Source organism: Bos javanicus, chromosome 12 (genome assembly GCF_032452875.1).
Source record: "Bos javanicus breed banteng chromosome 12, ARS-OSU_banteng_1.0, whole genome shotgun sequence".
NCBI lineage: Eukaryota > Metazoa > Chordata > Mammalia > Artiodactyla > Bovidae > Bos > Bos javanicus.
In genome coordinates this window covers 18,537,376-18,562,815 of record NC_083879.1, presented here as the reverse complement: position 1 = coordinate 18,562,815, position 25,440 = coordinate 18,537,376, and the positions used below count along the sequence as shown (strand labels likewise).

General features: G+C 45.0%; 1 protein-coding gene across 1 annotated transcript; it reads right to left on the bottom strand.

Annotated features, from left to right (window-relative positions):
* Nucleotides 1-283: 283 nt before the first annotated feature.
* On the bottom strand, nucleotides 284-25,440 carry CYSLTR2 (cysteinyl leukotriene receptor 2). The gene is made up of 4 exons (XM_061434620.1): nucleotides 24,192-25,440; nucleotides 6,135-6,433; nucleotides 3,091-4,125; nucleotides 284-976 (listed from the first exon to the last, which is right to left on the bottom strand). Exons 3-4 carry the CDS (start codon nucleotides 4,122-4,124, stop codon nucleotides 937-939), a joined length of 1,074 nt encoding a protein of 357 aa, XP_061290604.1. The 5' UTR covers nucleotide 4,125; nucleotides 6,135-6,433; nucleotides 24,192-25,440; the 3' UTR covers nucleotides 284-936.

The window sequence follows — 25,440 nt, the reverse complement described above, 5'->3', positions numbered from 1 at the left end:
TGTATGGTTCAGTTATGTAATATAGTGACTGTTTAAACCCTTGTAGTTGGGTTTTCTGTTACTTGTAACTAAAAAAAAATTCTAACATGCCAAATCACCCCTGACCCCAGACTCCCCTTATCTCAAAATGGAACTTCCATTGCATGGCAAGGCTGGGTGGGGCCCAGATCCAAATGTACTCCTTTTCTTCTTTCCTTTCTTCTCTCAGTGTTCAATTTCCATTTCTGGTAGCCTTTCTTTTCTTCCTTGTCTTTTTTATTTTTTAAGGAAAAATTAATTCTAATTTTAAATTTTAATTTTGACTTAATTTTTATTTTATTTCAGCAATACATAGTCACAAGTTAGACAGTTAAATAGTTATTAAAAGGAAAAGAGAAATCCCCACCCTACCTTCCCATATCCAACTTCTCTCCAAAGGCAATCCTATCAATTATTTTTACTGTTTATTCTGCACTTTAGCTTCTATTGTTAAATAACATTTTTATACAGGTAGTTATCATTCTTTAGCTTTAGTTATTATGCATTTTCTGTGATAAGGGCCATAGATTTCTTATACCCCTCCCTCCACATACACAACCTCTCTCCCTCATTTCCTGAAAAAAATTATACCACAGTATTTTGCTATTTATATTCTCTATGTAAATATTGTTCACAGCTGAACCATGTAGTGTACTATGGTTTTATTTCCATTCTTGAACATCAGTTTCTTTCCCCCTAGTATTTAATAATTGCTTTCTCTTTTAACTTGCTTATTTTCCTGTGTATTTTTACCAGTTCATCCCACGCTATCCAAAAAAGACATAAATCTCTCCAACACGTGTAAATCAATCAATTTCTTGTTTTTCTGCTACACACCAACATCCTAGGAATTTTCTTCATCTTTATCCTGTGTTGGAGTCTCTGCTTTCTAGATGTCATGTTTTCCTTTATCTTGGTTTACTCTCTTATTTTGGAAAGCAAACTCTCCTGTAGGGTTCTGTTAAAAAATGCAAAGGTGTTGAAAATGTTGAGACCTTTTATACTGAAAATGTTTCTATCTACCCTCTCATTTACTGTTGCTTTTTCATGTTCTGGCCCTTTTCTCCGATGTGTAGTAGTCATTGACTGCTGTCCTGTAGAAGGATCCTCCAGGCATGTGTCTTGATAAGGTGTGTGTCTGTCAGCATTCTGGTAGCTGAGTGACCAAAGAACTCTGAGGCTCCTCTTCACTATGAGGACTTCCCCTCAGTCTCTTCCTAGTTTCAGAACACCACCTCCTTCCCACCCTCCACTCTATCTTGGGGCTAATTCCAAAGAGAGAAACTTCAGCCTTCAGTCTTTTCATGAGAGTAAGAAGGGGTAGGTACCTGATGAGGGAAGAAAGCTTTCACTTAAGACAGTCAAGTAATGTCCCTGGAGGGTTGCCAGGGAAACGGTGGGTGAAGCACCTAGCCAACCCCTCTGCACAGATGTTTTTAAAATTCTTGTGGAGCTCTATAAACTTGAACAAAATTCTTAATTTCTCTGGGCTTTAGTTCCTTCATCTGTAAAATGAAAATACAGGGCTTTGGTGTGAGGGTTAAGTGGGATTAATGGATGAGTAGTGCCTTGCACAGGCTTCTCTGGTGGCTCAGATGGTAAAGAATCCACCTGCAATGTGGGAGATCTGGGTTCAGTCCCTGGGTTGGGAATCCCCTGGAGGAGGGCATGGCAATCCACTTCAGTATTCTTGCTGGAGAATCCCCAAGGACAGCGGAGCCTGGTGAGCTACAGTCCACAGGGTCACAAAGAGTCGGACATGACTGAGTGACGAAGCACAGCACAGTGCAGTGCCTTGCACAGTCTGCCCAGCACAGAGAGGGCACTCGATTGTTGACAGTACAGTGGTCATGGTGGTGGCAGTAGGTAGTCGACTTGGTTTTCCTTCAGTGGGCAGACAGGACCCCGCCTCCCACAAACCAGTGCTTTTCTACACTCTCTCAGAAGAAAGCCACCCTTCTCATGTTCTGTCAAATGTTCATCGAATTTCATAGAATTTCAGGGGTACCACAATCTTTGTAACTTGCCTTCCAGCTTACCCTCTCTCTGAGTGCCCAACCAAACCCTTAGCACCATCTCCTTTATTCTGGAGGTTTATCCCATCCAAATGGATTAACTTGTAGGATGAGAACTGCAGTAAACAGCCTGAACCCAAATCTCAAGAGTAAAATTGATCCCCTTCTTTCCTATTCTGCACATAATCCCTCCACCCCGAGGGCAATGCCCCGCATCCTTCTCCTAATTTTCCTGTCTTTCCTAAGCCCCTGACAAGAGAAAGGCATAGCTTTTGCCTTTGGATTTTCATTTTGCACTAGAAATCCTCTCCTAGTGCAAAATGAAATTCTTTTTCCCCTTTCTCTCTTGTCCCAGGGCTTCTCTCCGTTTTTCTCCCCTCAGTTCTTGTTGGGGACCTTGACTTTGCTTTGTTAGAGGGCAGATTTCCTCTTCACAATCTTTCCCCTGAATTCTAAGGATGCTTTTCTTATCTGTTCTGGGGCCTCCAATAGCTTTGTTAATTGGCTGTATCTCAGGAGAATGAGATGGTTATCATCACTGACTCAATGGACATGAATTTGAGCAAACTCTGGGAGTTGGTGAAGGACAGGGAAGCCTGGCATGCTGCAGTCCATGGGGTCGCAAAGAGTCAGATATATAATGACTGAACAACAATAACAACAGGAGATTGAAGAAGGACGAGGAACAAGAGAAGCTGGAAACGTTGGGGTTGTCTTAAAACTAAGCATTTAGAATGCCTAGTGGGCCAGAGATATGACTGATACAGAATTTGATGAGAAGCAGCAGCCACTGTGCTCAGCATATTCTCCCAGTCTGACATTTCTGGTTGCAAGACTCTAACGGGGATTTTTCCTGCTGTACTCCTTATTTAGGCTCAAACACTGAAGATACACCTAATGAAAAATTTGCAGTAGGTCTTATAATAAAATCATGGTCAATTAAATCTTGGGAATCAACCTTTGTTGGGAATGGTGTAAATAGATGGTCTTTTGGAGACCACATGTGAATGAAGGTGGACACAAGACGTAGGAACAGCCTCGCCCAAGAACCCCTTACCCTCTTGTTTCGTTTTTCAGCCACACACAGAAAGGAAAGCTGCACTTTGGTTCCTGTGGATGATCTTTCCTGAGTGCAGACTTTAGTCTGTCCTTAAAATTCTCCCCAGCAAAGTAATAAAGCAAAGGGTTGAAGCAGCTGTTGGCTGCCGCCAAAGCCAGTGTGATGGCCACAGCTTTATGCAGCGAGTCTCTGCATATATCCGCCTTCCACTGGAGCAGGTGGAGGGTTCTCAGTATATGATAGGGCAAGAAACACAGGAGGAAGATGACCAAGGCAATGATGATGGTGGTCAATGCCTTCCTGTGAGAAAGCCGCAGCCCTAATTCTGGGACCTCCACCTTCAACAGAGCTCGAATGATCAGCATGTAGCAGATGCTGAGTGTGCAGAAGGGCAGCAGAAAGCCCACCACCAAGGCAATGTAGTTCATGGTCTTCAGTTTAGGAGCTTTATTACGATTCAGCTCCAAGCACAACGTGACATTGCCCTTCAGCTCAGAGCCATTGTTCAGAAGCGTTGTTGAGGAAGCCATGATAAAGATCCATATGATGCCACAAACAATCCAGGCATTCCTGACGCTAGTGGCATGAAGGAGCCGGAAGGGGTGAACGGTTGCCAGGAAACGCACCACACTCAACACAGTCAGGAAATAAATGCTGCTGTACATGTTGACATACATAGAGTAAGACATAATCCTGCAACTCAGGTCCCCAAATATCCAATTGGACCCTCTGAGGTAATAGTCCACCCTGAAGGGCAGTGTGGCTGTGAACAAGAGATCTGAAGTAGCCAGATTGAGCATGAAAATGTTCACAGATGTGGACTTCCTATAAGGTTGCAGGAAAACATATATGGAAAAGCCATTTCCCAAGGCTCCCCAGATAAATATTACCAGGTACACGATGGGGTAAAATTCTCTCTTAAAGTCTTCAGCTGTGCAGTTCCTGTTGCTATGGTGATCGCTGAAGGTGCTGTTGGTTTCCATTTCTGATGCGGATATGGATGGAGATAAGGACACAAGTTTTCTTTCCATGCTGAATCAAAAAGAAACAGATACAAAAGGTTGCTTCCTGCTCATTGCGTACATTTATCCAGGTTTTAATGAAACAGAGAGAAATACTAGCTTTTCTTTGAAACTTGAATCAAAAAATACTGGCTATGTCTTACCATATGCTTATTGTTTTACCATCTGTCTTCACTATATGTTTCATTTCATTTCATGATAAACTTCTAGAATGCAGAATAACCATTCATTTATTTGACTGAAGCTGAAGTCTCAGACTAGGGGAACTCTTGCCCAGGGTCCAGATGAAGATCATCTAAAACTTGTCTGTGACCCTGGAGAAAGTCATCAATTACACATCTTCTGCTTTGGAAGCTGACAAAGATTCTCTTCTTGATGAAACTCTAGCCAGGCTCCTCTGAGCCCTCGTCAACCAGGTGTCAACCTTGGCTCACGCTGACTTGAATAACAACTAACATAAAAACACTAACATAGTTTTGAACAACTCAAGACTGCATCTCGAGGATGACCATAACCTCCCCTTCTTACATAGCCTGAGAAAACTCAAGGCTGTCAAAAGAATTCAGTGTTTGTTCCAGCCAACACCTGGACATAGGGCCTCTGCCTCAAGCCTGTGTGGGAGGGTAGGAGCCTAATCTCGTAAGCACCAGTTAGAAAACCCAGATATTTTCCACCTTGACCCAACCCCTCCTTCCTATTTGTAATTTTTTAAATTCCCTGACTCTACTGAGCCCCTGCTCACTCCCTTCTCTCTCCTTTTTCTCATTCTCTTTTAAAAACACCTAGGGACTTCCTTGGAGAAGGCAATGGCAAACCACTCCAGTACTCTTGCCTGGAAAATCCCGTGGACGGAGGAGCCTGGAGGGCAGCAGTCCATAGGGTCGCTGAGGGTCGGACACGACTGAGCGAATTCCCTTTCACTTTTCACTTTCATGCATTGGAGAAGGAAATGGCAACCCACTCCAGTGTTCTTGCCTGGAGAATCCCAGGGACGGGGGAGCCTGGTGGGCTGCCGTCTATGGGGTCGCACAGAGTCGGACACGACTGAAGCGACTTAGCAGCAGCAGGGACTTCCTTGGTGGTCCAATGGGTAAGAATCTTCCTTGCAGTGCAGGGAATGTGGGTTTGATCCCTGGTCAGGGAAGATCCTACACGCCATGGAGCAACTGAGCTTGCGCCCTGCAACTGCTGAGCATGTACGCCATGACTGGAGAGTCTAAGTGCAGCAGTGAGAGATCCCATAGGATCCAACAAGGATCCTGTGTGTTGCAACTAAGACTCGGTACAGCCAAATAAATGAATAAGTAAGTATTTTTTTAAAAAATAAATAAGATAAAACATCTAGTTACTTCTGAGTTCAGTTCATGTTGGACTAGTATATTATTGAAAAAATTGCAATAGTATATGATTGAATAAAATCTGTCTTACCACTCTTAGAAGTGTGCAGGTTTGTTTATCTTTGACCAAGCATTGCTTTAAATGTAAATTTACTAGGCATAGTTGTCATGGATAATCACAAGGTTCTTAATTTCTTCTTTTCTAGTCAAAGAGAAATTTATACTGAACACTTCTTGCCTTACCTATGTAAATACTACAGGACAGCCCATAACTGCAGAGGTAGGGGCAGACTTCTAGATATCTAGGGGAAAAAACAAGTGGCTTGGGGGGACATAATTTCATTGTCTGGGTATGGTAGTCTGGGTCCCTATGTTACAGTTTTTTATAAGAACTAATAACCATTTTTGTTTCTGCAAAGTCCTCCATTTTTAAATCTAAGCCCCAAATTACCTAACACAAGCACAATTCCTGCAATAATTCTTTTCCAACACCCTCTTCCTGAGATATTCTGATTTCCCATGGTGTGCATTCTCCTTGATACAACAAGTCAATAAACTCAATGGTGTCCAGCTACAGGGGTGTTCCTAAAGGCCTTTGACTAGAAGACACTGACCCTGAGAATTCACAGAATGATCTAAAGACTAAAAGGAGTATGGTAAAACATTAGTCAAATTAACCTACCCAAACGGATGCTTTGTAAATGTATTTCCGATACGGCAAATATGTTTTTCAATTCTCCTTCAGAGACTGATGTGAAGATGCAACTCAGAAAATACGGTTGGTATGTAAATGATGTAAAAGAAAAAAAAAAGTCTTTTCTTTAGTTCAGCGCTTCCCAAAGTATCTTCCACAAACTACGAATTCCATGAGATGTTCTGTGTAAGGAAAGGCTTCTGTGTTCAAATCAGCCTGAGAGACACAGCAAGCTTTAGTATCCCTCTCTTGGAGATTCATAACACATATCAAAGCTCAAGGAGGTCCTATAAGAAAAAAAACAAGTCTGATTAATACAGGGTGTCCCTCTATATTTTTTTTTACTCTGAAAACGTTTTTGCACATTGAAACATTCTACTATTCTACAGAACTAATGTTCTATAAAATCTTCCCTGTGAAATGCTGATGTTATTATATAACTTATCTAGAATATGATTTTGATAGATGAAGAAGATCCCTACTTAATGGGCCATATCAACAAGCCAGGGTTCAAATGTCTGAAATTAAAGAGCTCTAAGTTACGTTGGGGGCTTCCTTGGTGGCTCAGACAGTAAAGCGTCTGCCTGCAATGCGGGAGACCCGGGTTCGATCCCTGGGTTGGAAGATCCCCTGGAGAAGGAAATGGCAACCCACTCCAGTACTCTTGCCTGGAAAATCCCATTGGACTGAGGAGCCTGGCAGGCTACAGTACATGGGATCACAAACAGTCGGACACGACAGACTTCACTTTCACTTTCTACCTTTTATGTTAGAGTCAATGAAGTTTGGAAGCACTTACTATTGGGGCAATGAGCATTTCTAAGCATCCATTACTTTGTGAAATGAGAGTTGTATTAGTTTCCTAGGGCTCTTTAACAAAGTACCACAGGGAGTTCCCTGGTGGTCTAGTAGTTACAATTCAGCACTTTCACTGCTGTGTCGCAGATTCAATCCCCAAAGCCAATGTGGTGCAGTCAAAACAAACAAACAACAAACACACACACACACACAAAACACACACACGGGGCTTTGCTGGTGGCTCAGTGGCAAAGAATCTGCCTATCAATGGTCTTCCCTGTAGCTCAGACAGTAAAGAATCTGCCTGCAATGCAGGAGACCTGGGTTCGATCCCTGGGTCAGGAAGATCCCCTGGAGAAGGAAATGCCAACCCACTCCAGCATTCTTGCCTGGAAGATTCCATGGACAGAGGAGACTGGTGGGCTGCAGTCCTTGAGGCTGAAAAGAATCGAACACCGCTGAGCATGCACACACAAGGAGGAAAGGGGTGGAATGGGAGAAATTGGGAGACTGGGATTGATACACACTATCAATACAATGTACAAAATACACAACTGTTGGGAGCACAGTGTGTAGCACAGGGAAATCTAATGCACTGTGATGTCCTACATGGGTTGTTGTTATTTAGTCTCTAAGTCCTGCCTAACTCTCCTGAGACCCCATGGACTGTAGCCCCCCAGGCTCCTCTGTCCATGGGATTTCCCAGGCAAGAGTACTGGAGTGGTTTGCCATTTGCTTCTCCAGGGGATCTTCCTGACCCAGGGATCAAACCCACCTTTCCTGTACTGGCAGGTGGATTCTTTACCACTGAGCCACCTGGGAAGCCCATGTGTTCTATTACCAATGGACTTTTTAGAAAAGGACAGAGTCCTGTCCATATGGCCCTGACTTTGGAGCCAGAACTTGGACAAAATCTTAGGAAAAGTTGATATCAGGAAAGGATCTAAAATAGTAGAAATAGACTTGAGAGCAATCAAGTCCTTAAATGTTTTGACCATAAAAACCTTAAAACTGCTTCTTTCATCTCAAGACCAACAGGATCCCTGTGACTTGTGATGAGGAAGGCAGATCCCTGTGACTTGCGATGAGGAAGGCAGTCTGGCCCTCCACCCTGTCCTCTCCATCACTGGGGGTGGTGAGCCCACAAAGAGAGCCACAGATGCTGGGAGAGTCCCTTATCCCAGGCAGAGCATGGCACCCAGCAGGTATGAACATGGACAGGAGAGCAAAAAAAGATAGTAGCAGTTGCTCCCCAGGATATTGATGGCTATGAGGGAACCAACAAGAGCCCCTGGCAAGAGGTACTTTTTGAGCAATTGGGGAAGAAGGCAGAACTCAGGAGGCATTGGCAGGCAGCAAGGTGCTTGTAGTGCCAGGCCATCATGGAAAGAGAGGACTTTGGGCCTGAGAGGAGGCCTGGCCATTGCAGGCAGGCCCCAGTCATTGCGGGAGAACCTGAATGCCGAACAACACCTGGGTGCAGAGATTTGGGCCAGGGATGCCAAAAGAGGGGCCCTTTGCCTTTGTTGAAAAGGGGACCGAATCTCAGGAATGAGAGAGATGCTCAGTTTTAGAATCAAGGCACCAGATCAGGAAGAGATCAACCCCAAGGGTAAGGAGAGTCCCAGAGTTACTTCAAGTTCTCTGCCTCGGATTGGGATGTGTTCTGGGCCCCAGAGGGGCTGGAGGTGGGGGGCGGGGGTGGGGGTGGGCGCAGGCATGGCTCAAGGCTGTCAAACTGCCCCAGTGGGAAGAAGAGGGGCTGAGGCTACAGAAGCTGGGGCTTTGATTCGAAGAGCATCTTCATCCTTGGACATCTAAAGAAAGAAAAACACAAACCCCCCACCTAGAGGGTCTTCTCTGGTGGCTTAGCAGTAAAGAATCTGCCTGCAAAACAGGAAATGTGGGTTCAGTTCCTGGATTGGGAAGATACCCTGGAGGAGGAAATGGCAGCCCACTCTAGTATTCTTGCTTGGGAAACCCCATGGACAGAGGAGCCTGATGGGCTACAGTCCATGGGGTCGCAAAAAAGACACAACTGAGCAACTAAACAACAACCCCTCCTAGAAGCCTCATTTAACTAAGAGTCACAGGTCAAAAGCAGGGCCAGCTCAAATCCAAAATTCCATTCAGCGCATGGCTTTCCTTTAAGAAACCTTTAAAACACTTTGTTCTTTACTGCCCATAAAAACATGCATTTGACTACACCATATTGCTACCTTTCATGAAACTGTTAAAAAAAAAAAAAAAGGAAAAGAAAATCATCTACTAGATGTGGCTCTAAAAATCAGCCAGACAAATTAAGTATGTGACACGAAGCTGAGAAGAGGCAAATTCAAGGAAAATTAGGAAATAAATTGACAGCATAATTTGCACTGCCTTGGCAGCAGCAGCAGCAGTAGAGAGATAGGAGAGGTTTCCCGGGTGGCGCTAGTGGTGAATAACCTGCCTGCCAATGCAGGAGCTGTAAGAGACGCGGGTTTGATCCCTGGGTTGGGAAGATCCCCTGGAGGAGAGCTTGGCTTCCTCTCCAGTATGGTTGCCTGGAGAATCCCATGGACAAAGGAACCTGGTCCATATGGGCTCTGGGCCATAGGGTTGCACAGAGTTGGACACAACTGAAGTGACTTAACACGCGTGCACGCAGAGAGAGGAGGGTTTGAGTATGCGCATAGCTTCCTGGACTGAAAGGGGCCTCAGAACAAAGAAAGAATTGAGTCTTTGTCTCCTGCAGCTTTAATGGTACTAAAACGACAAAGAAGAAAGAGTGCAAAGCAGCAGCAGATGGAGATTCCGTGTCGCAGTTACAAAGAAAACCAAACATGCTGCATGCGCGCTGATGAGGACAAAGAGCTAACCTGGAGGACTGAAACGTCTTTATGGTCACTGCAAAGTTGCAACTCCTCAAAACCTCACAGAAGTTTATTTTTATTTATACTTGGGAAAAAAATATTTTATTTCTTTTTTTTCTTTGTTGGCCAACCTGCACCTCACAGCTTGCAGGATCTTAGCTCCCCAACCAGGGATCTGCAGTGGAAATCTGGAGTCTTACCACCGGTTTGACAGGGAGGTCCCCACCTCAGAATCGTTTACTGCTTTGCCAGGAGCTTGATAGACCTGTCTCACATCCTGTCCGCACTCTCAGCACTGACCAGGACAGAGCCCACAGGTGTGCTTACCTGTGTGTCTCAAGTACGAGCCTGTACCCGGCTGCAGACCCCAAAGACCGAGGCCCTAGGGCACAGTGACATAGTCTTCAAGCATTCTAGTCCAGCTGAGGCATGAAAGGGAGGGTCAGGTGGGCAGAGGGCGAGAAGAGTGACTTACCTCCACACGGAAGAGTTTGGGTTTTACTTTGAGGGCAGTGGGAACCCTTGAATGGTGGAAAGTGGATTTGCATTTTACAGGTGTGATGGAGGACAAGCCTAGGTCCCCAGAGACTCCCAGGGATGCTCTCGCGATTGTCCAGGAAAGCCGGTGTGTATGTGTGTGTGTGTGTGTGCGCGCACGAACATATTTGAATGAGACTGAGAATATAAAGAAATGAGACTGGAGTTGGGGATGGGTTCCAGCTTCCCTAGTGGCTCAGACGGTAAAGCGTCTGTCTGCAATGCAGGAGACCCGGGTTCGATCCCTGGGTTGGGAAGATCCCCTGGAGAAGGAAATGGCAGCCCACTCCAGTATTCTTGCCTGGAAAATCCCATGGACCTCAGAGCCTGGTAGGTTACCGTCCATGGGGTCGCGAAGAGTCCAACACGACTGAGCGACTTCACTTTCACTTTTCACTTTCATTATGGGAGGTTGGGAGGTCAGGAAAAGTTCGGGTAGGGGATGGTCAACATTCTCTTATTTTGTGAGAGAATGGTGTCTTATGTTAATAAAAAGAACATGAAAGGAATAAGAGGAAGCTGCTATTTGGGAAGGGCCATGTAAAATGAGTTCAACTGAGCATTTTGAATTTGAAGCATTTATGAAACACACAGAAGTGTCTGCTCTCAGTCTAGAGCCGGGGAGGAGGAGACAGGCAAGCCTGTTGGGTTTAGGGGCCACCAGCACTTGGTAATTGAAGCCAGAAGAGTGGACAAGCTCCTGTAGGGGTGTGACAGTGAAGAAGGAATTCATAGGGCCTGGACTCCACCTTAGGCCTGTTCATGCTGATCATGCTCAGCCACCTTTCCAATGGACTCTGAACTCTGTGTTTAGTGCCTATGAAAACAACAACAGAAGGATAAGACCCCCTCCAGACAGGGGAACCTTGAAGATCATATCTAGGTTACCCATTGCCTAAGAGAAAACAGACACTAATCACCCCTTCCTCCAGAGAGGCCATAAATTTTTCTGTATCTATCAGAATGTAACCTCGGGTTTATTGATTATTGGTTAATTGTTTGACTGTTTGAGCACATGAGCACATAGCACGTGGATGATGGGGTTATTGGGATTGTATTTTCCTTGGTTTATGTAAGTCTCAAGGAATTTGGAGTGGTGGGTTCAGACACGTACACATGGGGTTTAAAAGATTTTCACAAATGCTGGTCGGGGTCCTTGGCTAAGAGGAGACTCTGCCTTGGGCCCGCCGGTGTAATAAACTGCACTCCACTATCTGCATTGTCCTTCTGAGTGAGTTTGTTTCCTGGAACGCGTGGCTACAACAACAGCAGAGATGGGAGAAGATCAGGGACAGAACTTCGGGGAACATCAACAATTAAGGAACAGGAAGAGAGAACGGGAACCTGGAAAGACAACCAAGAAAGTGATTGAATGATAAGAGATGAATCAGAAATGCAACTTTGGGGCAGCCCTGGAGGTCTAGTGGCTAAGATTTCATACTGCCAATGCAGGGGACCTGGGTTCAGTGCTTGGTCAGGGAACTAGATCTCACATGCCACAACTGAGACCTAGTAGAACACCCCCCCCCCCCAAAAATAAAATCCGAGAACTTAAAAAAGAGAGAGAGAGAACACAACTTCAGGGAGGCCAAGACTGCTTTAAGGAGTTTAAGGAGGAGGGAGTGGTCATGGGGGATAAAAAGGGTTGAAAGATTTCATAGCAAGCTTATCAGTGCTCCTGGGGGAGAGCGGGTGTGGTGGCTTGGGAGCCCAAGGCCAGAGAGCTAATAAAGGAGCAGGGGTTAAATAAGTGGCTACTCTGAGAGGTGAGAAAGTCTCAGTCAGCTTCTGTGACGTGTTTGTTGCTGGAGGAAATCAGGGAGGAAAGACGCATTCTTTTCTCTGCAGACACCCCCTTAACTCTCAGCCCGTCTTCCAATGGGCTTCCATCTCTTCTTCTGTTCATTTCTTGTCCTATCTCCTCAAACTTCATACACCTGAACCAAGCTAGAGCAGAATGGACACTGAACCTGAAATTTGACTTCCAGCTCTCCCAATTTCTAGCTGTTAAGACCTTGCACCACTGGTCACAGTTATACCTGTATTTTTATAAATGAGAGTCAGCTAACGGAGCCATGCCACTAGGCCACAGACGGTGGAAAAAGCACAGAAGCCTGGGTCCTGCTCTGTCAGTTTCTAGATACATGTGGCCTTGGCTAACACATCACTTCGCTTATTTGGGGAAGTGTATCTGTGAAATGAGGATAATGCTCTCCACTGACTCTAACAGAAAAGAGCTCCAAGAGAAGCAAATGCGGGTAAAGCACTTTGCAAACCATGAAGCTGGCATTATCGCTATAATTTTACTGCTCCTCAGTGCCAGGAAGCTGGGGACTGGATTTGCACTTCTTCAGGTATGTACCCGTGCTGTTTACTCTGCTACTTTTTTTCCCTCCTGGCCATGTCCTGCAGCATGTGAGATGTTAGTTTCACAATCAGGAATCAAACCTGTGGCCCTTGCATTGGAAGCATGGAGTCCTGAACACTGGACTGTCTACTCTGTTCTCTCCACCTTTCCCCCTCTTCTCCATCTTCCTCCTCCCCAGTCTGCAAGGTACCCAATTCTGTGTGTGTGTGTGTGCTTAGTCACCCAGTCATGTCCAACTCTTTGCGACCCCATGGACTGTAGCTTACCAGGCTCCTCTGTCCATGGGGACTCTCCAGGCAAGAATACTGGAATGGGTTTCCTTGCCCTTCTCCAGGGGATCTTCCCAACCCAGGGATCGAACCCAGGTCTCCTGCATTGCAGGCAGGTTCTTTACTGACTGAGCCACCAGGAAAGCCCAACTCTAGTCAAACCAAATCTTCTTCTTTAACACCTGCATCACCTTCTGCGTGTCGCCTTACCCAACCGACACTTTTCATAGGTCTCTCTCATCACTCCTGCAGCTCTTGTAATGTCCTTGTTAAAGTTCACAGAAATGTCAGTGTAAGGAGCCAAATCTGCCACTTACAAGTTTGGGAATCTTGCACAAACAATTTATCTTCTCAGAGTCTCAGTTTCCTCATCTGTAAGTGGCATGATGACTTTAAAGTGTTTCACACTTTAAAGGTGAAGACTCAATGACATCAACTACCGTGATTAAATCTCAAAGTGTGGGCTTAGACCCATGATAAAGAGATGAAAAGGATCTCAGAGCATTAGTAAAAATATGAAAGGCTGGAAGTGAAAGTGAAGTCGCTCAGTCGTGTCCAACTCTTTGCGACCCCACGGACAGTAGTCTAGCAGGCTCCGTCCATGGGATTCTCCAGGCAAGAATACTGGAGTGGGCTGCCATTTCCTTCTCCAGGGGATCTTCCCAACCCAAGGATCAAACCCGTGTCTCCTGCATTGCAGACAGACGCTTTACCGTCTGAGCCACCAGGGAACCCCCATGAAAGACTGAGAGGTGATTTAATGATAAAAATGCTGAAAGGATGACAGGGGTTCCCCTCTACTGCAGGCAAGCAGTACTAGAGCAGCAGGTGAGAGCTAAAGCTTTGGTTTGAAACCTGGTTCTTTCACTCACCAACTCTGTGGCCTTGGACCTTATCTCACTGAGCCTCAGTTCCTTATCAATAAAATGGAGATAACTAAAACAATAGTCCTTACTTGTCTAGGTTGCTGTGAGAATTAAGCAAGATAACCCATGAGGTTAGAACCTGGGTCACAGGAAACCTTGGAGAAAGCAACACTTGTTAGTGAAACTGAGCTCCCAGTGGGGCTCCTGGGCATGAAAGTCTTTCTGTCATTCCATTTCTTGCAGGAAACAGACTCCAGCCTCCATAACCTTCCATAAAGCTGGTTTTAGAAAAGGCAGAGGAACCAGAGATCAAATTGCTAACATCTGTTGGATCATCGAAATAGCAAGAGAGTTCCAGAAAAACATATATTTCTGCTTTATTGACTATGCCAAAGCCTTTGACTGTGTGGATCACAACAAACTGTGGAAAATTCTGAAAGAGATGGGAATACCAGACCACCTGACCTGCCTCTTGAGAAATTTGTATGCAGGTCAGGAAGCAACAGTTAGAACTGGACATGGAACAACAGACTGGTTCCAAATAGAAAAAGGAGTACATCAAGGCTGTATATTGTCACCCTGCTTATTTAACTTATATGCAGAGTACATCATATGTACTCTGGGCTGGGCTGGATGAAGCACAAGCTGGAATCAAGATTGCTAGGAGAAATATCAATAACCCCAGCTATGCAGATGACACCACCCTTATGGCAGAAAGTGAAGAAGAACTAAAGAGCTTCTTGATGAAAGTGAAAGAGGAGAGTGAAAATTTTGGCTTAAAGCTCAAAATTCAGAAAACTAAGATCATGGCATCCAGTCACATCACTTCATGGCAAACAGATAGGGAAACAGTGGAGACAGTGTCAGACTTTATTTTTTGGGGCTCCAAAATCACTGCAGATGGTGACTGCAGCCATGAAATAAAAAGATGCTTAACTCCTTGGGAGAAAAGTTATGACCAACCTAGACATCATATTCAAAAGCAGAGACATTACTTTGCCAACAAAGGTCTGTCTAGTCAAGGCTATGGTTTTTCCAGTAGTGATGGATGGATGTGAGAGTTGGACTATAAAGAAAGCTGAGTGCCAAAGAATTAATGCTTTTGAACTGTGGTGTTGGAGAAGACTCTTGAGAGTCCCTTGGACTGCAGGGAGATCCAACCTGTCCATCCTAAAGGAGACCAGTCCTGGGTGTTCATTGGAAGGACTGATGTTGAAGCTGAAACTCTACTACTTTGACCACCTGATGGGAAGAACTGACTCACCTGAAAAGACCCTGATGCTGGGAAAGATTGAAGGCAGGAGGAGAAGGGGACGACAGAGGATGAGATGGGTGGATGGCATCACCGACTCAATGGACATGAGTTTGAGTAAACTCTGGGAGTTGGCAATGGACAGGGAGGCCTGGCCTGCTGCAGTCCATGGGGTCACAAAGAGTTGGACATGACTGAGGGACTGAACTGAACTGAACTGAGACCAGATTAGAGGAGTGTAGGCTCTGGACACACGCTAATCTTATCACCACTCCCACCCTTGAATCATTTGCTATAAAACTCCTCATCAAATCCTTCCGGGCTGGGATACACCATTTTGAGGGCAGGAGCCCATTGTGCCCCCTTTGCCTGGCAAAACAATAAAGCTATTCTTTTCTACTTCACCCCAAACTTTGTCTCCAAGATTCATTTCAGCACCAGTGCACAGAGGCTGAGCTTTCAGCGTTATTTCACCATCAGGAATACTGGAGTGGGAGGCTATTCCCTTCTCAGGGTAGCCTCCCAACTCAGGAATCTAAACCAGGTCCCCGGCATTGAGGGTAGATTCTTTACTGTCTGAGTGACCAGGGAAGAATTAAAGAATTAACATTGTTAGTAGTCAGTCATGTCCAACTCTTTGCAAACCCATGGACTGTAGCCCGCTAGGCTCTTCTGTCCAAGGAATTCTCCAGGCAAGAATACTGGAGTGGGTAACCATTTCCTTCTCCAGGGGGTCTTCCTGACTCAGGGATCAAACCTGGGTCTCCTGCATTTGCAAGCAGATTCTTTACCATCTGAGCCACCTGGAAAGCCCTTCTGTATCATTAGCTGTTATTACTGTAAAAGTTCATAGACTTAGCTCCCTGAAGTTGTACAAAGAGGACTCAACCCTCTGGATTGAAAGGTTTTACAGCCTCAGAATCCCAGAGGCCCCAAAGTGGTAGCTAATATACCCTCCAAAACAGAGAAGTATCAGTGAGTGCCTTGTTCTTGAAATCCAACCCTGCTAGCTCAGCCCTCAGTTGTAACAGGCTCCAAATGTCCAGGTGGAAATGTATAGCTTGAGACACTTCTTTAGCCTCCCAGAAACAGTCTTGTATTAATACTTATAGAGTTTTTCAAGGGCTAACGTGAATTAGATGCTTACAGATCAAAACAGAAATACAAATGAACAGATCTGAGATTACCGTATCTTTTGAATGAGGAGCTGGTTTCTGGGCTTCTAAAATAAACAGGGGGCAGATGAGTGAACCACTCAGAGCCTTGTTCTATGGAGTCAGCATCTTGGAGTGTTCTGCCACTCTGATTCTCTGCCCCATCTGTCCCATAGTGCCAATGCCTCCCATCCTTTCCCGTACCACCAGCCTAATGGTCCTTTGTCTGCCAAATGCCATTTACCTCCCACACTTCATAGCTATGATGTCAACCTGTCACTGAAAGAGGTGCTAGCGGATCTGCTATAAACCAGTAGGTGTTAAATAGCATTCAGGGCTTGGGAAGTTCCCCCAGGAGCAAATTCTCCAGTATGTGCTGCCAAGATCTCTTTAACAGATCTGGGGCCCAGCAGGACCCCTTAACCAGAGTCCTGGGCCTGATAGGATGACACTGAAGCTTCCCCTCCAGGGCCTGACTTTCATTGTCTCCTATCTGTCCTCTGCCTAGGAGTTCATGTGCACAAGTTACAAAGCTCGTAAGACCTGACCTCTCCTCCCAGATCCCAACCCAACTGTACCGGACTCACTCCAGGGCTTGGCAGACAGAGAAGTCAGTGTGCTCTTCATGAAATTTTCCAGGAATTCCTGGGGAGCTTGAAGACCCAAGGGACAGTCTTTGAATCTGGTCTCTGTCATCAGGGGAAGAGTTGAGTGAATTTTTGCAGCAAGGGTGGGAGTCCTTGTGGCAGAGGGCCCCTGTGGGAGACTGAATGCTCTGAGTAGTTTTCTACTTATAATTGCCTCCTCTCACTGGCTTCTTTTATAAGGAAGCTGCCTGGCCTGCCTTCATCTCTCCGCAGATTTCTCAGGAACCCCACAGGATTTGGCAAACAGGAACGGGGAAAGTGTTAGTCACTCAGTTGTGTTTCTGACTCTTTGCAACCCTCTGGACTATATAGCCTGCCAGGCTCGTCTGTCTGTGGAATTCTCCAGGCAAGAATAATGGAGTGGGTTGCCATGCCCTCCTCCAGGGGATGTTCCTGATCTAGGGATGGAAGCCCTGGGAGCCACCAGAACCTTTCTTGCCTGGACTCAGCCTCAGGCTGCTTGAAATACTGTCTGTCAGGCCCCATGGGGGTGGGGTGCATATGCAGTGCACAGGAGCTCTGGCCTGCTGCGACCAAAAGGAGAACCTGACGCAGATACAGAGTGTGTGGTCAATGACATTCACCACCGCAAATGCAGGCGGGCAGACGCAGGAAGAAGAACCTCGAGAAGAAGCGTGTTGCCAGGGCCACCATCAGGGCAAAGATCAGCACGGATGCATGAAAGGTGACAATCTGGAGAGCACTGGCGTTGTCAAAATGTCAGCTCTTTGAGTCGCAGCGTCTTGCTGATGGTTTAGCAACAGCTGCCTTTTCTCTCTCTTTTGCCGACCACTTGTCCCGGTCAGTTAGCACATGCTCTTCCAAAATTCCATTCTCGAGAATTTCCCCGTGCCCAAAGGTGCCCATGGGTTATGGACATATATGGGGAGAGCTACGCCTTAGTACTGGAGTCTCTGCACAATTTTCTTATTTGATGTGCTATTTGGAGGAGAAAATGCTCCCAGAAAACAGTTTATCCCAGGGGACTGAACCCTAGGGGAGGGTTAACACCCAAGCCAGAGCCTTTCTGCCTCTGACAGCGAGATGCTTGGCTCACATCAGTGGACTGATTCAATGGACACGAACTTGGGCAAACTCCGGGAAAGAGTGAGGGACACGGAGGTCTGGTGTGCTGCAATCCATGCGGTTGCAAAGTGTTGGATACGACTGAGTGACTGAACAACAACAACAGCAGCAAAGCTGATTATGGATTTAATTTCATAAAGAATCTGAGCATTTAAAAAGTTGTTTTCTAATGCACTTCATCAGTCTATGAAGATTGGAAGTATCTGTTATTAACCCAATTTCTGATCCAAGAAACATCCAAGAAACGTCGCAGACTCATTCTGCAGCTGAGCCTCTGATTTCCAAGTCTTCTGATTCCAAAGACAGAAAACCAGCAAGTGTGATCTCAGAGGCCATTGCCCTACTCACCTCAGTAATTTCACAGGGGTTGTGTCAGCATCAGGACTCTTGCTGTCCACAATCCAAGTGACTACGAGACACAACTCAGGGGCTCCCCTAAAGCCCACTTATTCAAATGAAAACTCCCTCTCTGTCTTTCCCCTTCCACCTTAGCATTTCACCTTCCATTATTAAATTCACTTCTTGGAGCAAAGGAATTATTGATCAAGGTAGGTAGTTAAGCATCATATGATTCCTGGCAGGATACAGTGGCGGGATGAAGTCATAGAAAAATCTGGGGAGTAAATCCCAACAGGATCTAAACCCTAGCTCTAGCTCTTAGCGGTGGCCTGAGCATTTTCAGCAAGTACTCAGCCTTTCGGCATCACTGAGAGGACCAGGGAGACAACACCGTGAAAGAAGCTGCACGGAGCCTGCACATCACACATTTTCAAGGCATCAGCAGCCTGTGCAAGCCTGGCTACTGCCAGGGGGAAGATAGTATGCCAGGTGCAGGATACCTGTAAAGAATGGTAAGAAAACTATAAGGCAGTGGTCTCCAGTCTTTCTTGCACCAGAGATGGGTTTCATGGAAGATAACTTTTCTGTGGACCAGGGCGGGGGTGATGGTTTCCGGATGATTCAGACATATCACATTAACTGCGCACTTTATGTCTATTATTATTATTACCTCAGCTCCACCTCAGATCATCAGGCATTAGATCCTGGAGGTTAGGAGATTAGGGTTACCCCTGCTGTAAAGGAAAGTAAGAAAGCTGTAAAGGATAAGAAGAAAATGTTTTCCTAGGTCTCAAAAAAATTGAAAATCAGGAGAATTGTCCAGGAAGGTGTCCTAACGAGCTGCCAGTAGCCTGGGGGACAGTGGACACAGGTGACCTAAAAGGGAGAGGTCAAAGGACAAAGCCCACTGCCGGCTCCCCCCACCCCTCAGCCCACAGCCCCAGCTCATTCTGCCACCCAATGTCTCCTTCAAGGAAGGCCTGCCTTGTTACCCAAGGTTCCCACTAGCCCCTCTTTCCACCCAGGGGCCCGCTCAAGGCCGCCCACGACAGGCTGTCATCTCTCCACCGCTGTCCTCAGAAAAATCCACTCCAGCCTCATAACTTAGTTCAATGCTCTGAACATACCAGACTCTGTCTTACCTACTTAGTCTGAACTCCAGTTCCTCACCTGGCCCTTTATTTGTGTGTGTGTGTGCTTAGTCATGTCTGACTCTTTGCAACCCTATGGACTGTATGTAGCCCACCAGGCTCCTCTGTCCATGGAATTTTCCAGGCAAGAATACTGGAGTGGGCTGCCATTTCCTACTCCAGGCTCTTTCTTACCAGCCTCAAGTTTCTTCCCAGAATCACTTCTAGAAAGAGCGTTCTCTGAGCCCTCTGGGTCTTGGCTGTTCCAGTGCTTCCTGTCTTCACACCACCCATGGGGCAGCCACTAGCTCCTGCTTATCCCTACCCCGCAGAGTGTTTGCTCACTGAAGCAAGAACACCTTACTTGTCACTGCTGTATCCTGGGTCCTGGCATAGCTTGTGGCCATAAATGTGCACAAAGAAATAACCAGTGAGTGAGCTAATGAAACTATGATTCACCCACTCCCTGCTCATTTTATGTTTCATGATAGATATCTTCCAGGGAAGAAAAATTCTCAACAGTCTTTTACAACAGAATTGAAGAACTGACTCACTGGAAAAGACCCTGATGCTGAGAAAGACTGAAGGCAAAAGGAGAAGAGGGCGACAGAGGATGAGATGGTTGGATGGCATTACTGACTCAATGGACACGAGTTTGAGCAAACTCTGGGAGATAGTGAAGGACAGGGAAGCCTGGCGTGCTGCAGTCCATGGCGTCACAAAGAGTCGGACACGACTGAGCAACTGAACTGAACTGAACTGATGTCCAGGCATTTTTCCTCACAAACTTTTTGTCTCTGAAGTTCAAATCTAAGATCTGGGGACAGGAATGCATGTGAGTGCTTAGCCCCTCAGTTGTGTGTCTAACTCTTTGTGACCCTTTGGACTGTAGCCAGCCAGGCTCCTCCATCCACGGGGATTTTTTAGACAAGAATACTGGAGTGGGTTGCCATTTCCTCCTCCAGAGGATCTTGCTCATCCAGGGATCAAGCACACGTCTTCTGTGTCTCCTGCATTGCAGGTAGATTCTTTACCTGCTGAGTCATCGAGGACAGAAATATATCAGGTCAATGGCCTATAGGCAAGAGGAAGGTTGCAGAAGACACCCAGACATCATAGGAGGTGACTCTCTTTTTATCTCTGAGGGTTGCAAATTGTCTTTCTGGCTCTGGGCCAATAACTTCCACTGCAACTAACAAGGGAAGTCACTTTCAAATCTCTCAGAAGTTGCAAGACAACAAAATTCTAGTTGAGGTTAAGATTCAAAATAAAAGGAAACAAACTTATTTCAAAGAATCTGTGATGCCTTCAAGCATTTTTTAGATGATTGTGTTTCCTGTACTAGAGGAACAAACAAGCTAAAACTATAATCCCACAGGAAGACACTTACTTGGAGAATGGTGTTTTGTTTTTTCCATGATAAACATATTCTTGTTTTCATAACATGCAATAGAAATAATAACCGTGGACTGGACCCTTTTCAATTCTCCCAGCTTGATGAACATCCGGAGCAAATAGACTCCCCTTCCTACCCCTTCTTCCTCTCTCTTCCTTTCGCTGCTCTTCCCCTGACTTATCCACATATCCCCCCTTCTTCTTGTTCTTCCTCAGATCTGCTTGCTTCTTTAAAACCTCTTCTTGAAATACTGAAGATGTAAAAAGCTTCTGCACTAACCCTGGCTCTTCCTGAGGATGCTCCAACTTTAAGATTCTTTGGTTCCAGGTTGCTGTTCCAGCTTCTATTACTTTCTCTGTCCAAGGAGTCAGCCCTTACTGCCACCAAGCCAGAGGAGAAGTTTTCCTTTAAAGATTGTCCAAGACTATACCCATTCTCCGTGGGTCAATTCACATAAAGAGGTTAATAGGTTCAATAGAGATAAAAAGAAGCTGTTAACAGAAGTTCACATTCATTGATGAATTAATGTATTTACACCTGCCCATTTATTCTTAGGGCTTCCCAGGTGACTCAGTGATAAAGAATTTGCCTGCCAACGCAGGAGATATAGGTTCGATCCCTGGGTTGGGAAGATCCTCTGGAGCAGGGAATGGCAACTCACTCCAGTATTCTTGCCTGGGAAATCCACAGAACAGAGGAGCCATGTGGGCTACAGTCTATGGCATTGCAAGAGTCGGACACGACTTAGCGATAAAAACATTTATTCTTAATGGAGCCCGTGTAGTGGGCTGTCTGCAGAGACTCCATCTTCAGCCATTCTTCATCCAGCAGAAGGAATGAGACTCACACATAAGTAATTCCAACACAAAGAAGTAGTGGGCAGTTCCGTGAGGACACCATAGATACAGTGCTGTGGGTTCTGTTGTGGATTTGATAAGGCTCCACAGAAAAGCTGAAAAACCTAGGCCAATTCTTGACTTTCTCAACATTGCCCAGCTTGGCTGCTGTATAAACCAGAGCTGACTGGGTCATTGCACAATCACTTGTTAGGCTTCTACTGTCCAGATTTAGCCTTGGGGGATTAGCATGCCTCAGATGCCTGGTGAGCAACACAAACTAGGAAAGCAGGAAGCCCTGAGTCTGGAGCACACATGAGATACTCAAATGCCCAAGGTGATCCTGACGTATAGAAATGTTGTTCAGTCACTAATCAGGTCCAACTCTTTGCAACACGGACTGCACGTTGCATGGACTGCAGCACGCCAGGCTTCCCTGTTCTTCGTTATCTCCCAGAGTTTGCTCAAACTCATGTCCATTGAGTCAGTGACGCCATCCAACCATCTCATCCTCTGTCGCCCTCTTCTCCTTTTGCCTTCAGTCTTTCTTAGCATCAGGGGCTTTTCCAATGCAATGAGTACACCACAAAAAATACATCACTTTCTTCCCAAATGAGTGATGTGTACGTGATGTGGGGTACCCTTGATGACCTCAGGTCAGGGAGGAAAGATGGTATCACGAATGAAAACATGTGTTTTGAGTTAGAGGGGAACTAGGTTTGAGCCTCAGCTCTGCCTCTTGGTCACTCTTACTCCTGTGCTTCAAGACCTTCATCCGCAGAGGGAAGATTGGGCATTGATGAGGAAAACTGATACAATTAACTCAATGCCTGACACTTGGTAAGTTTCCAGGTGATGCTAGCTGACAATGATAAGAACATGCTAGCTAACAACAACAGGAACATTTGTGACAAGTATGAACAAAACTCATCAAGAATGAAAAGAAAGGCTTCTTTATGGCCAAGTAAAATGAGCTGGTACCATTTCATCTGGAGAAGAGCCAACCAGAAAGACAAGAACAATTCCATTCAATTTACTTCACATCTTTATTACACAAGCAATGAATGTGGTTAAAAAAAATAGTAAAGTAATACCAGCTGAAATAAACTTAAATTATAAGATTTACCACCAACCAGACACATACAAATGTTTGTGCCTTTACTTCCTTTCACTTTTCTTCAAATATACATATTTTCAAACAAAAATGAGTCCATATTTTAATGCTATTTTGTAACCTTGCTTTTTTCTTCCTGTTAAATCATAATCATTGCCATGTAAATAACTATTACATGTCAATGTCATGTAAAGAGCTAAAAGAATATGCAATTATATAGACATAACAAAATTTGAACAATGTTTTTCTACAATAACCATTACTCAAGATGTATGTGCCCTGAACTGAACCAGATTGGGCCAGTTCTGGTTCGACCCTAGGAAAGATCCTGTGTCCTCTTGGCTGTACTTTCTTATTTTAAAGTAAGAGGTACACACTCCAGCACTCATGTGAATCAAATGAACGACTGTATGTGAAGGGATTTCATAGACAGTGAAGGCAGTATTGAAAGGGAGACTTAGACAGCTTGCTTGATAGTGCATCCCCTTTCCCTTAAAATGTATTGCTTTCAGGTATGGGTCAGAGAGAGAGAAATATTACAAATAACCTAGGTTGGTTGTCGTTATGCTTCTCACCCGCCAGAGCCACCTGAGAAATTTTTAAAAGTTAAAACAACAGCAACAACAACAGATGAGTGGCTCCTCACCAAAGTTAATTTTCAATTATTCTAAAGATAAGTTTCTAATCTCCCCAGAAGTGAATGATTCTGATGGAATGTACAGCCAGAGTTGAGAACCACTGGCTGAGGTCCCCAAAGGGTCACAAGCAGATTATAAGCACACGGTCTCATACACACCTTCCCTCCCACTGTGCCTCTCAGTAAAACTGAAACTCAGTAAAACTGAGAGCTGAAATCTACATCCTCAAGTTTAACCTCCTCTCCTCAAAAAACAAGACTCTGAAAGGAAAAAAAATATATCTTATGTTATCAAATGACCCACTCTATGAAAAAAGGAAAGATGCTATATGACCCTATATAGGGGAATGCTTGGGCAAAGTACAGAAAATTTCCTCCATGTAATACTATGCAGCAATTTTAAATTATGATCATAAAGCATTTACAGCAATGTGGGAAAATGTATGCTGTAATGGAAAAAAGGAATATAAACATATCTGTTGTGTACAAGCATGACTACAAAAATTAACTAAAATCATAGGTAGACGCACATAATAAATGGAAAGAAATAACCCCCAAAATATCAATAGCAGCTATCTCAGTGGTGGTTTTTGCTTCCTTCTACTTTTTTTGTACTTTCCCAATATTTTTTAAAGTACCATGTAGTAGAAAAAAGTTTATAGTAGAACAAAATAAACTTACTTTAAAAAATTCTTCTTCTTCCTATGAAACATAGCAAAGCACAATTTTTAACAAGTTAACAGGGCAAAGATGAAAATGCTCACCTGAGTTTTCTTTCTTTCAGCTGCCGTGGCTCTGTATCCTCTGTCTCTGCTGTCTTCCTCCTCCAAGTAATTCAGTTTGCTTGTTTTAAAAAAAAGTGAAACAGCAAAGTGTATTTTATGAACAATGTCAGCCAATGGCAAGAGAAGAAGGAACTCTGGTCAGACAGCCATTTGTGCTGTAAGGAACTTTTGTGTCAGAGATGGTGCTGGCTTCCTTCTCAAGATAAAGAGTGAAGATTTCTACTTAGGGACCACAGCTAAAGGAAGAAATCTGTATTAGCTCCTCCCCTCTCATTGTTTTTATTGGCATCTTTCACAAACAAGTCAAGGGGACGTGATGGGCTGGAGTCAGGAGTTTTAAGTGGCTTTAGTTCTCCGACATGTTTTTTGTTTCTATGACGACACTAAAATCAACACCACCTTATTAGTATAGCACTTCAAAGCTGTTCAGGGCAATTCCAACACCCACTTGCTTTTTCAACTTACTTGTACTTAGGCAGAGATATTATCCATTCTGGTGAAAATGCTGTCAAATGCTGTCATGGTATCCTCATTGCTCACTTAAAGGTCCCGTTTTAGTCCTCGTCTTCCTTCCTCAATTTGTTTTGCACAGTTAACCACTGTCCGTTTCTTGAAACTTTCTCCTCCTTGTTTCTCTGACTCTCTTGGTTCCTATTCTATTCCTTGGATTATTTCTTCTTTGCTTCCTTTCTGGTTCTCCTTCTTTTCTCCTTTTTCTAAATGTGAGCTTTAGAAACCGACTACAAGACCAGAAGACACAACAGTCTGTCTTCTGATCTCTTCTCATCATATTCTGCTTTTATCTATATTACCCGCCTGGATGCATGCTCAGTCACCCTGTCATGTTTGACTTGCGACCCCAAGAAGTGTGGCCTGCCAGGTCCTCTGTCCATGGGGTTATCCCAGCAAGAACACTGCAGTGGGTTGCCATTTCCTCCTCCAGGGCATCTTCTTGACCCAGGAATTGAACCTGCATCTCTTGTGTCTCCTGAATTGGCAGGCAGATTCTTTACCACTGAGCCACTTGGGAAGCCCGTATTATCCACATTCATGGATGTAATGTGTCCAAACAGAGCTTTTCTCTTCCCTACTCAAATGCACACTCTCTCATTTACCCAATCTAATGAAATGGCACCACAGTGATTCAGCCAGCCGATCTCACATAAAGCTAGAGGCCATCCTTAACTTCCCTCTTTCTCCCACAGCCAACACGCAAGCCAACAATTCC

Excerpts from the sequence above, each read along its gene's own strand:
- CYSLTR2 (XM_061434620.1), bottom strand. The coding sequence starts at position 4,124 with ATGGAAAGAAAACTTGTGTCCTTATCTCCATCCATATCCGCATCAGAA. Across the intron at positions 977-3,090 it reads CTGAAAAACGAAACAAGAGG|AACCCTACAGGAGAGTTTGC; the intron begins GTAAGGGGTTCT and ends ATTTTTTAACAG.